At 37.8% G+C, this 13,280-nt stretch overlaps 1 protein-coding gene across 3 annotated transcripts in view; it reads left to right on the top strand.

Moving 5' to 3' along the window:
• The window catches only part of Ide (insulin degrading enzyme), an 87,539-nt gene that overhangs the window by 70,172 nt on the left and 4,087 nt on the right, over nucleotides 1–13,280 (top strand). For all 3 annotated transcript variants that reach the window (XM_047552751.1, XM_047552750.1, XM_047552753.1), the window contains exons 16-22: nucleotides 259–369; nucleotides 1,181–1,301; nucleotides 1,963–2,054; nucleotides 3,001–3,112; nucleotides 6,292–6,459; nucleotides 7,902–8,174; nucleotides 9,616–9,677. In XM_047552751.1, coding sequence (XP_047408707.1) covers nucleotides 259–369; nucleotides 1,181–1,301; nucleotides 1,963–2,054; nucleotides 3,001–3,112; nucleotides 6,292–6,459; nucleotides 7,902–8,174; nucleotides 9,616–9,677 — 939 coding nt within the window. The remainder of the gene's footprint in view (nucleotides 1–258; nucleotides 370–1,180; nucleotides 1,302–1,962; nucleotides 2,055–3,000; nucleotides 3,113–6,291; nucleotides 6,460–7,901; nucleotides 8,175–9,615; nucleotides 9,678–13,280) is intronic.

The following is a 13,280-nucleotide window of genomic DNA, read 5'->3' as shown; positions in this document are numbered from 1 at the left end:
ATTTTGATGATTTCATGTGTGTTGCCATAGCTTGGCATCAGGTGAGTTTACCTACTGTGTTTAGGAGACTGTTATCTTCCTCAGTATTAAGTTATTTATGAGATGTTAAATTCTTTGAATTTCTTGTTTTGTTTTTATTTTAGTATACCTGGTCATGGGATTTTTTTTTTCCTACATGTTTAAAAATCAAGTTTAAGATGATTATTTTAAAGTTATTGGATAATTTTAGACTTTTAATATGCCAAACTCTTTCTGTAGCTTTCAGTGAAAGGTTATAATGACAAGCAACCAATTTTGCTAAAGAAGATCACTGAGAAAATGGCAACCTTTGAGATTGATAAAAAAAGATTTGAAATTATCAAAGAGGCGGTAAGTTTTCTGACTCATTTTGTGTTTTTTTTATTCATAAAGCTATTGCTATTTCACCATATTATGAAATTTTTTGATAAAAGGAGAGAGGAGCAAAGGGAGCATTCATAATCCTGTTGCATTCATCTCACCTTATATTTGCTTTAACTGTACCAGAAAGAAAGCCGACTAGTGGATATCTGGCCCCCTTCTCTGTGGACTAAGAGCTAGTGCAGTTGCAGTACTGACTTTCAAAGAGAAACAGCTAGTGGCATTCAGGGAGTTTCAGATGAACACATGTTTGAGCAGACTGGGTTCTGCCCTATCACAAGAGCTTTGTCACTTTAGGGCATGCTATTTAGGTTTGATTTGTTTTCCATTCAATTTATCCTCCATGTTTGACCCAGTAATGAAAGTATGGAATGGATTGCTGCTTTCACAACTGAACTGTGGCCTTCATTTTACATCATTAAAAAAACTACTGTCTGTTAGCAATTGAAGATCCAGTATATACCTATCCATGTTACTTATCAAGACTTTTGGAATGGCTGTACACATACTATCTAAGGATGCCAAAGATGAAGACATCTAGGAATAACTTTCTGAGAGATGAAAGATGTCTTATAGTGAAAGCATTTACAGTACATGTCAGTTGCCAGGAGTAAAGTTGATGCCTTGACAATGAAAAAGCATGCCATTTAGTTTAAGGATTAGAGAGGGGTATGCCCCATTCTTAAATATATGACTTAAGTAAATATTCCCGCATCTCAGTAACACATAATTCATATAATGAGATTTATAAAATCCATTGATCCATATTTCCCTTCACTAGTATATGCGGTCTCTCAACAACTTCCGGGCTGAACAGCCTCACCAGCATGCCATGTACTACCTCCGCTTGCTGATGACTGAAGTGGCCTGGACTAAAGATGAGTTAAAAGAAGCCCTGGATGGTGAGACTCTTTTTGCTTAAAGCCTAATTAATGCTGTCTCCACTTTTTTTCTAAATTTTAACTGAACTTAAAATTTTGGAAAGTACGTTAGTGCCTAAAGAGTGCTTCTTGTTTTTTCCTAAAAATTTTAAATCTAGTTCTCAGGAAGTTTGCTTGAAAGTCCTAAATTGTTTGAGAGTTGTGATTATGCCTTCTTTTTATCCTTTTATTTGGTGCCTAGTGTAATATAATGCCCTCAGTGTGTGTCTGTTGAATAGAATGAAATTCTTTCAGAGTTGCTTTATTGGAAAATGCAGACTGATGGTATCATCCTTTATTATTTATATTTTTCATTTCCATCATTATTTCACCAGTTAATCTTTTCTACATGCTCATTAATAAGAATTTTTTTAAAAATTTAAAAAATAATTCTCTTGCATTTTCATTTAGTAGTATTGTATCAGTGTTAATTTCTTAGGTTTGATCATTGTATTATGGTTATGAAATGTTAACACGAGGGGAACTTGGGTGAAGGGTATAATAAAGGAACTGTGTAGTATTTTTGCAAATATTCTGTAAATCTTAAATTATCTCAAATACGAAGTTTTTTTGTATGCTTGCTTGCTTGCTTGTTTGTATTTAAACTTGTGTGTAGACGTCACTGTTTTTTATTCCTTTACAGATGTCACCCTTCCTCGCCTTAAGGCCTTCATACCTCAGCTCTTGTCACGGCTACACATTGAAGCCCTTCTCCATGGAAACATAACAAAGCAGGTGAGTGGTTGAGGTTTTGGAGGTCTGCTGTGGACCACTGTAAGAGATTTTTCTCCTTCAATCTGTGTTAAGATTATTAACCAGTATAGCAATGAGCTCATTAGCATTTGCTCAACTTTCTCTACTCTGTGAAGGAAGGTGGGAGAGGGCAAAGAGGAGTTAGAATCATGTGGTTAACTGAGGACCTGCTTTCATGGCTGCCTCCTTTCCTATTGCCTGCCTTTGCGATCATAGGAGGAAATGGGAATAATTACCCCTATTCTGTAGGTTCACATAATGTGCATTCAGTTCCTGACCCTGCCACATAATAGATATGTAATCTTATGAAATGTCTTAACTCTGCTCCATTTACTTATCTATGAAAGTAGAGTTATAGTAGCCACCTACATTGTGGGTTATAACAATTAAATAATACATGCCAAGCCCTTAGCACATGGAAAGCACTACAAAATTTCCATAGCAATCCATCTCAAGAGCCCTCACTGCCCACCACTGTAATACTGCCTCCAGAATATTATGCCAATGGTCAGATTCTAATAACTGGTAGAGACAGAATTCTTCCCAAAGTTAGTTTCACTCACAATAAAACTTTATGCTCACCTTTGCTTGGCTCTGACCCCAGGTTCTGCAGTCAAGTTCATTCATTTAGGACCATTTCTCCATTACCAGTTCCTCTTCAACTTAGGTAGTGCTTTATTCCCCTGCATTGGCATCAGTGTTAATAATTGTTTAGGTCCCTGTTTCTCTTCACTACTACCATATTGACTGACAGATTCAACTTTTATCCATTTGAGTTGGATTAAAACCTGTTTTTATGATAAATTAAGTTCTTTTATTTTACAAGCATGTTATTTTCATATTGTAAGACTATCCAGTGTCCTCTTTTTATTTTCACAGACCAAATATATTTGTTTCTTGTAATGTGCTGTGACATCTTTTTCCCCAGGCTGCATTAGGAATCATGCAAATGGTTGAAGACACCCTTATTGAATATGCTCACACCAAACCTCTTCTTCCAAGTCAGCTGGTTCGGTATAGAGAAGTTCAGCTCCCTGACAGTAAGTGGAAATATTATAACTTTAGGAATGAACTACTTTGACATCATAATATGGGTGATGACAGGTGAGTTGAATTCACTTTGATGATGATGTATAATTTTATGGCAGAGATCTATTGGGGGGCTGGGGTTGTGGCTCAGTGGTCGAGCACTTGCCTAGCATGTGTGAGGCACTGAGTTCAATTCTCAGCACTGCATATAAATAAATAAATAAAGATCCATCAGTAACTAAAAAAAAAATTATTAAAAAAAAGATATTGGGATCATTTACTCTTTATGGAAGTATGATTTGAAACAGATAATTCTTCTAGAAAATTTTCTGGAGGAGAGCCAAGGAGGTGAAATTGGAGGTAGGAGATAATTTTGAAGAGAATGATACTAGAATTGACTGGTACTTGAGTATAGAGGAGTTAGGAATTAAATATATCACAGTTAAAATATTGACTGGGAAGTATAAAATTTATTTATAGAAAGTGAAAATATTTCATTGGAAACCCATAAAAATCTTTGGCAGAAAAATTTTTAGTAAAGTTATAGGTGCAGATAACATGTATTCACTATAACAATATTTTCATAGCTGGGCACAGTAGGGCACTCCCATAATCCTAGTGACTCAGGAGTCTGAGGCAGGAGGATCACAAGTCTGAGGCCATCCTTGGAAATTTAGCAAGACCCTAGCTCAAAATAAAAATAAAATTGGGCTGGGGTGTCACTCAGTTATAGTATGCTCCAGGTTAAATCCACAATGCCACACATAAAAAAAGAGTATTTTCACAGGGATTAACATAAACCATTGATTTTATTCATGTATTTGGGTTTGCGATATTGGGTAACTTTTACATTAACAATGATTTTGGTTTTTTTGTTTTATTTTTTGGTACTGAAGATTGAACCCAGGGGTACTTTACCACTGAGTTACATCCCTAGTCCTTTTTATTTTTTATTTTCAGACAGAGTCTCCCTGAATTGCTGAGGCTGGCCTCAAATTTGTGATCCTCCTGCCTCAGACTCCCACGGTGCTGGAATTATAGGTGTTGGCCACTACACCTGGCAACAGTGGTTTTTTTTCATATAAAAACTCATAAACATTATTCATTATTGTTCAAAAGAGTGTCATGGGAAGTATATTAGACCAAGAATGAGAACACTGATGTGTCCTGGCCACATTTCATTGTGTTCCCATTCATGCAGCGTCTTGCTTTTCTTCTCCCAGTGATTTCATCCTCCTGAAATAGTGTTCTCTTTAACCCCTTCCTCACGGACCTGGGTCTACACCATACTCATCCTTCCAGACTTGTTATATAAGCCACCTACTCTATTGTGTTAGCTTTCTGTCACTGACAAAATACCCAAGATAAACAACTTATAAGAAGGGTGGGTGTATTTTGGCTCAAGTTTTGGAGATTTCAGTCATGGTCAGTTGGCCTGTTGCTTTGGGGCCTACAGTGAGGCAGCACATCACAGTGGGAGCAGATGGTAGAGGAAGCTCTCACCTCATGGCAGTTTGAGGAAGAGGAGAATAGGGCCTCAGTATCCTCTTCCCCACCCCACAGTAACCTAACTTCTTTACCATAGGCTGTACCTCCCAAGGTCCTACTGCCTCCAGGAGCTCCACAGCCTGGGGACCAAGCCTTCAACACATGAGCTTTGAGGGCATTCAAGATCCAAATGATAGCATCCACTAAACTTTTTCTAAGACTCCTTTCCTCAAGTAATCACTGCTACTTATAAACTCCTAGCAGTTTTTTTAACCTCTATATGAGCTACTCAGCGCTTCTACTCTTGTATTTGGATTAAAGTGTACCACAGTCTTTTTATTAGACTATGCAGTCCTTAAAGCTGAAGTCTGTCTCTGGCTCTGAACAGCTACTAAAATAACAGAAATATATTAACTCAGAATATCTTTGTTGCGTGGGACACCTTGAGTGCAACTCTGCTATTCTGCACGCCCAGTCATCACAAAACTGGTCATCTGCTAATTTGTTCCTCAGTCACTACAAGTAGGGCAAAGAGGAAGAATCTGGATCTGTTTTTTAGAGCCATAGCACTGGGACTGGGAATGTTGCTCAGTGGTAGAGTGTTTACTTACCATGTGCAAGGTCCTGGGGTCATCCCAGCACAAAAAAAGAAAGAAAGAAAAGTCCATAACCTCTATCTTAAGGCAAAGTGAGGCCAACTAGAAACAAATTTTCAAAGTGAATCTTTCATAAATCTTTTCACTCTACTTTCCTCTGTCTTTTTCTTTGCACACAACCCTATCTTTTTGGCCCCAAATTGCCTCAGTTCCTAAAATAGCCCACTTTAATCCAGACACAGTTGGCACAAGTCTATAATCTCAGGTACTCAGGAGGCTAAGGCAGGAGGATTGCAGAGTGGAGACCAACAAGGGACAACATTGCCCAACCCTGTCTTAAAATGAAATACAAAGAGTCGGGGGCATAGCTCAGTGGTAGAGTTCTTGCCTAACATGTAAGAGGTCCTGTGTTCAATCCTTAGTACAAAAAAACAAAAAACAAAAAACCTGGTTTACATCTTATTCTCAAAATGCCATGTGTTAGGAAATTATTCCAATTTAGCCAAGTAATCAGATACGAATGCCTTGAATAATCCCGCACTTAATTCTCCATGGGAAGGCATTTGTAGTTTAAAAAATAAAAATTTGGGGCTGGGGTTGTGGCTTAGTGGTAGCACACTTGCCTGGCATGCATGACATCCTAGGTTTGATTCTTAGCACCACATAAAAATAAAAAAGGTATTGTGTTTACCTACAACTAATATATATATAACCTAAAGACTAAAAATATATTTAAAAAAATAAAATTTGCTGGGCCCAGTGGCACACATCTGTAATCCCAGCAATTTAGCAAGGCCCTAAGCAACTTAGTGAGATTTTGTTTCAAAACAAAAAATAAAAAGGGTAGGGAATGTGGTTCAGTGGTTAAAAAAAAAAGGGAAAATTTTATGCCCTGTGAAGGAGACATTTGTGATATGAATGAAAAATCTGAAAATGTAAATGGTAGAGCTTCACAGCCCAGATTCCTCTCCCTCTGCTGATAAGAATTTAGTGCTGCCAGTTTATGATCAGAAAGTTACATATATAAATGGGCAAACCATGGCATTGACTTTATTAAACCCTAAATTAGTCTTTTAACCTGTTGCTCTCTCTTCAAAACTTCCTAGGAGGATGGTTTGTTTATCAGCAGAGGAATGAAGTGCACAATAACTGTGGCATCGAGATATACTACCAAACAGACATGCAGAGCACCTCGGAGAACATGTTTCTAGAACTTTTCTGTCAGATTATCTCTGAACCTTGCTTCAATACCCTGCGTACCAAGGAGCAGCTGGGTGAGAAGGAAGTAGGGGAATACCAGAATACTGGAGACTTCACTGGAAAACAGTTTTCCTAAGAAAACATTCTGCACGTGTAAAATAACTTGGCACTGTGTATCATTCAGAGAGATTTGTGCAAACCTTGTTGGCAGAGAATTCCCTTCTACAAGATAAGCAATCCAGGCTGGGGATGTAGCCCAGTGATAGAATGCTTCCCTTGTATGCACAGGACCCTGGACTCTATCCCCATCACCTCGATAAAAATAAACAAATAAGCAGTCAGTACCCTGTAGACATCAAAGCAATTCTTAATGAAATGACAGTGTTTAATTACATACATGTCAATAAAGAGAATATTTTAAGTAGAGGAGAAAGAATGCTAAGGGCAGATGCAAAATGGAAAGCAACCCTGGAGACAGCTTGGATCACCAAACACATTCCCTGAGGGCAGATGTTATCTCTTATTCATCACTGTATCCCAAACCTGGGACACCTAACAAGGTACTCAGTATGTATTTGTAAAAGTTTAGGCACTGTTAAAAGTCTTAGAGATCCTGGCATATTTGATAAATGAGAAAAGAAGTTCAAGAAGGCCCTGTAATGGCAGAGAGGAACCAGTGAAAAGAGGAGTTGGGCAAGTCTCTCCAGGTACTTAGATTTTTTAAAAAAAATACCATGCTAGGAACAAGACAAATGGTTATGAAAATGTTATGGATAGTCCTTCCCTTTAAAGAACTCAGTCAAGTCAGGATGGCTTGCACAGGGATCTGCACAGGGATAATTATCATCCAGTGTGGTAAACGTCACTATGAGAGTGTTCAATCTATAAAAGCTCTGCTGAAGATAGTGACTTTCTCAGAAGTGAAGCCCAGGCACAACAAAGTTGTCAGAGGTGCAGAACAGCAGAAGGAAGCTAGAAGCCAAGAGCTCAGTTTGGAAAGTTCTTGAAGCATCATAGTGCAAGGGCTCACCAGATGCCAAGGGAAGTATGACCTTCAGTTAGCCCAGACTCTACAGAGTTGTAGTCTGAGTAGAGTAGGTCCAGAAATGGGTTAACTAACAAGAAATGCAGTGGCAGAGCCAGGTTCATATGAGGAACTTAGATACTAAGTCCCAGTTAGCTGGGACAGTAGTTAGGGGTGAAAATGAGTACAGCATGTCATAGGAATGGCAGTACTTCAGCTTAGACTAGCAGAAAGTGAGGAGATGGAACGTGAGCTCAAATGATGAATGAGCTTTCTCGTTTTGTTTTTCCCAAAGAAGAAAAAGTCATCTCTAACCTTCTAATTAGTCCTCAGGGAGCTCCTCTGCTCTGTCTTTAGAAACTGAGACTGTCTTAATATTTTTCCAAAGGTAGAAAATCTAAAATTCTAAAGTAGATTTTATTGCTTCAAAAGGTTAAAAGTGACCTGAGTCTCAAATGCCAAGATCCTGACTGGTTGATGTTCATGTTTTAGGTTACATTGTCTTCAGTGGGCCCCGTCGAGCTAATGGTATACAGGGCTTGCGATTCATCATCCAGTCAGAAAAGCCACCTCACTACTTGGAAAGCAGAGTGGAAGCTTTCTTAATTACTATGGAAAAGTCCATAGAGGACATGACAGAAGAAGCCTTCCAAAAACACATTCAAGCGTTAGCAATTCGTCGACTTGACAAACCAAAGAAATTATCTGCAGAATGTGCTAAATATTGGGGGGAAATCATCTCCCAGCAATACAATTTTGACAGAGGTAAGGTAAAATTATAACCCAAACAAATTATGGCATTTAAGTATAAAATTTGAGTACATTGAGGCCATTGTACAAAATGGATTTGTGATTTGGCATGGAGTAAGGATGGCACTTATGTCATTTAATGTAACAACAATTTCCTGCTAGGAACATTATCTCCTTTTCTTCTCCAAAACTATAGCTGGATCTACCCATAACTCACATTAGGGTATTAATAACAAATCTAATTTCACTTGTTTGTTGTTCTATCAGTATACCCCTGAGACTCTGAGCACAGATACATAGGTACCTATTTCCCATAATAAAAAATGGGAAACTTGTAGATTGAATTCCCTTATGGCTGGAAATGGTGGTGCACATCTGTAATCCCAGCAACTCCAGAGTCTCAGTAACGTAGTGATGTGCTAAGAAATTTAGCAAGACCTTGTCTCAAAATAAAAAATAAAAAGGGCTGGGGATGTAGCTCAGTGGTAAAGACCCCCTGGATTCAATCCCAAGTACCTCCTCCCCCTCACCCACCTAAAAAAATGAATGAATGAATTCCCTTGAGCCAGGTACTGCTCTAGAGGTACAGAATTTCAGACATTTGCCTTTACAGTTCTCCTAAGGCTTTCACAACTTTCAGATTGGGAAGAGCTGTGCTCTCTGAAGTCCCCTGTCAGCTTCCTCTTACCTTTTCTCCAGAACAGAGATTAACAACAGAGTGCACTAAGCCACACTAGAAGTTAGGGGAATTGAGTTGTGTTCTTATTAATAATAATATCAAGCACTTACTGAGCATTTACCATGTGCCTAACATCTTATCATATGTCATTTTCTTGATTTTCTCATTACAACCCTATTGTGTAGTTCCTCTAATTTCCAGATGGGGAAACTGAGGCTCGGAAAAGTTGAAGTGAGGGCTGGGGATGTAGCTCAGTTGGTAGAGCACTTGTCTAGCATGCTCAACCCCCAGCACCACAAAAAACAGAAAAGTCGAAGTGGCAAACCCAAAATCCAGCAGCAAATAACAGAGAGCCAGATTTATATCCAAGGCTGACCTGGTTCCTAAACCAAGTTTCTTACTTATTGCACTGTATCCACTTACTTCTACCTTTAAAATCTCTTCCCTTTCTACTTGTAGGAGCATATAGTCACCTAAAAATATATTCTTAGCCAGGCATGGTGGTGCCTGCCTATTATCTACCAATGTAGGGCATTGAAGTAGGAGGATCAAAAGTTTGAGATCAGCCTTAGCAAGTTAGCAAGACCCTCTTTCAAAATAAAAAAATAAAAAGGACTGGGGATGTAGCTCAGTAGTAGAGCGCTCTTGGATTCAATCCCTAGCACAAAAATTTAAAAAGGATATTTGAGAGGCTTGGAGTGAAATGCATTGTAGTTTAGTATTTTTGATTGCGTAATATAGAAATATTAGTAAACTGTCGTGTGATTACTTTTTCAGATAATATAGAAGTTGCATATTTAAAGACACTTACCAAGGAAGACATCATCAAATTCTACAAGGTAAGTTGAATTTATTTATTTACACTTTGACTGAAGGAAATATGTGATATATTGTGTTATTGTTTGACATTCAGCTTGGATTTATGAAGGTGCTTTTGTGAATTTAAGAATTTTGACAAATTTTGACCTATTAGTGTTAGAAATAATAGACAATTCTTATTGAATCTGGTAGTGTCTTGCTTTTCCTCTGAATCAAAGTCTATATGACAGCTCTTCTTGGCTTCTAAATCCACCTCTCTGAATTCTCCTTTTGTCCCTTTGTTTCTACCCCACTACAAAGAACATTGCTGAGCTTGTTTGGTAGGAAGGAAGGACAAAGAAAACAAAAAAACTGGAGAATCAGATTATTTTCCAAGCTCTGACAACTATAAAGTGTTTTCAAAAATCTTATGAGCTTTAAATACCTGTGCTCACTGGGAAAGTTTATCATCAATATAAAAGAAGCATTTAAGTCTTCCCAAAACAACTTTTAAGAGGTTCATATCACCTAAATTTTCCCCTCCCTAATGAAATCTTAAGAATAGCAATATTTGTATTAAGTATTTATATAATATAGCATGTCAAGTAGAGAAATTCAAAATTTATGCTGCAGTGGAATTGTACTAATTTTAAATGCTACATATATTCTTTGTAATTTAGGGAGCCATTACTATGTAGCATTTTCATGCCTGGAAAAAAAAATAATACTGTGATTACTATAACACCTTAGAATTGTCCCTTACTAGTTTTGCCATTTTGCCTATATTGTATCTGATTCTATCAGGATGTATCCTCATTTCATCGGGAACTCAGTCCCTTTCAATGCTCACATCCCTTTAGGGAGAGATCATTTACTTTACAATGTCATTTTTGTAGCTGCCTGCATAAGAATCAGTGTTTGCAGTCCTCATTAGCATGATTTTGCACAGTAAGGCCTGCTTATAATTTTCTCCTGTGTTAGGGCTTCCAATGCCCATTTAATTTTCATAGAGGAAATTGGTTCTCTTTCATCATCCACAAGTTACTTATGCCTCTTCCCCCCAAATCTGCAAAACTATAAGATTTCTGTTCTCTCTATGTGAAACAAAATTAATACAGCTGGTAACACCTTACTGATAAAAAAGAGGGAGGATGTAACACCATATACAAAAGCCAGAATTTTTAAGCAGTGAGACTTGAGCCATTTTAACAGTGGAAATAGATGGCTATGCAGTTTATCTTCTCCCTTTGCCTTGTGTAGGGGAACGCTTCTCTTATCTCAGCTACTCTTGCTGTTTTGCAATAATAGCCTTTGAAAATATGTATGTATGTATGTATGAAACAGTGTTTTTTCACATTTTTTTATTCATGCACTGTAGTTGTACCTAATGATGGGATGTTACATATTCATACATGCACACAATATAGTAATATAATTTAATATCATGCCCTAGCACTTCTCCCCACCTTCTACCTCTGGTCCCTTTTCTCTACTGATCTCCTTTTGGTTTTCATGAGATTTCCCCTGTACACACACCTTTCTTTTTCCTCTCTAGCTTCCACATATGAGAGAAAATGTGGGACCCTTGACCTGCTGAGTTTGACTTATTTCACTTAACATAATGTTCTCAAGTTTCATCTATTTTCCTACAAATAACATATCTTATTCTTCTTTATGGCTAAATAAAACTCCATTGAGTATGTTTGCCACATTTTCTTTTTCCATTTTTCTGTTGATGGACCTACGCTGGTTCTATAGTTTGACTTTTGTGAATGGTGTTGCTATAAACATGAGTATGCATGTATCACTATAGTATAATTCTTTAGGAAAATACTGAGGCGTGACTTAGCTGGGTCATATGCTGGTTCCATATGTAATCTTCCTTTCTTCTGTTTTTTTTTTTTTTGGACACAGTACCTTTATGAGGTGCTGAAGATTGAACCCAGTGCCTCACACATACTAAGCAAGCGCTGTACCACTGAGCTACAACCCCAGCCCCATGCCTAATCTTTTGAGGAACCTCCATGCTGCTTTCCATAGTGGTTGTATTAATTTACAATCCCACCACAGTATGAAAGTGGTCCTTTTTCTCCACATCCTCTCCAGCGTTTATTATTTGTATTCTTGATGACTGCTATTCTGACTGGCATGAAATGAAATCTCAGTGTAGTTTTGATTTGCATTTCCCTAATTGCTAATGATATTGAACCTTTTTTCATGTTTGTCAGCCATTTGTATGTCTTCTTCTGAGAAGTGTTTGTTCAATTCATTTGCCCATTTATTAATTGGTTTATTTGATTTTCTTGGTGTAAAGTTTTTTGAATTCTTTATATATTCTAGATATTAATCCTCTATTAAAAGAGTAGCTAGCAAAGATTTTCTCCCATTCTGAAGGTTCTCTCTTCATATTCCTAATTGTTTCCTTTGCTGTACAGAAGGTCTTTTTTTTTTTTTTTTTTTTTTTTTTTTTGTGGTGCTGGGGATCGAACCCAGGGCCTTGTACTTGCAAGGCAAGCACTTTACCAACTGAGCTATCTCCCCAGCCCTGTACAGAAGGTCTTTAATTTGATGCCATCCCATGTATTAACTTGGCATTATTTCCTGAGCTTTAGGGATCCTGGAACAAAGTTTTTGATCTGAAATATAACTCCAGGTGGTCTTCATGTACATGAAGAGAGAGCTACAATAGGATAGTGAGGAGCAGAGGACTGGGTGGGTATAGGATGTGTTTCTTGCCAGACAACTCAATAGTTTCAAGTGCTCTCTTAGGTCTGCTAATTCTGCTCAGTCATCTTATCTTCTCCTGAAGTTCTTTTATCTGTAGGGCAGCAACAGGAACATGTGGGACCTCTGAACACACACCCAGACCTCCGCCCCAACACCAACTGGTAGTTGTGTGACCTCAGCCAGGTTACTTAAGCTCTGAAACCCGTTTCCTTATCTACAAAGTAGAATTGATTGGAGTAATATAGGAATGAGGTATATAAAGTGTTTGGCACTTAGTAATATTTAATAAGTAGTGTTGGAGGTTTTGGTGCTATAAATCAGTATGTGTTTTACTTTTTGATGTTACAAAATAAATTTTAGTAGTACTTATTTGCCACTTAAGACCTTCTCGTTTTGTGAGGATAGGTATTTATCCTCAGTTACCTGCAAGAGAAGGTTATCACATTCTGCACTTGGTTTCTCAGCTACTCATCTTTTTCTTCTTTTCTTTTCTTTTTTCTTTTCTTTTCTTTTTTTGGTACCATGGATTGAACTCTGGGGCACTCAACCACTGACCACATCCCCAGCCCTATTTCATATTTAGAGATAGGGTCTCACTGTTGCTGAGGCTGGCTTTGAACTTGTGATTCTCCTGCCTCAGCTTCCCAAGCCACTGGTTCACATACTCATCTTGGTTCAGATACTCATCTTAAGATATTATTAGTTAGGGTTGTTCACAAAAGATGATGTCCTAATGTAACTTGCTGAAGCTAAATCTAGAGTAGCGTCTCCCCAGCTGTGCTCCAGCTGGTATTCTACAAGATATTAATAGAAGCATCTAGGAAAAAGCATTTCTTAGGACTGGGATGTGTCTCAGTGGTAGAGTGCTTACCTACAATGTGTAAGGCCCTGGGTTTAATCCCCAGCACTTCTAAAAG

The sequence above is a fragment of the Sciurus carolinensis genome, chromosome 5, assembly GCF_902686445.1.
Source record: "Sciurus carolinensis chromosome 5, mSciCar1.2, whole genome shotgun sequence".
NCBI classification, from domain to species: Eukaryota; Metazoa; Chordata; class Mammalia; order Rodentia; family Sciuridae; genus Sciurus; species Sciurus carolinensis.
This window is presented reverse-complemented; position numbering and strand designations above follow the sequence as displayed.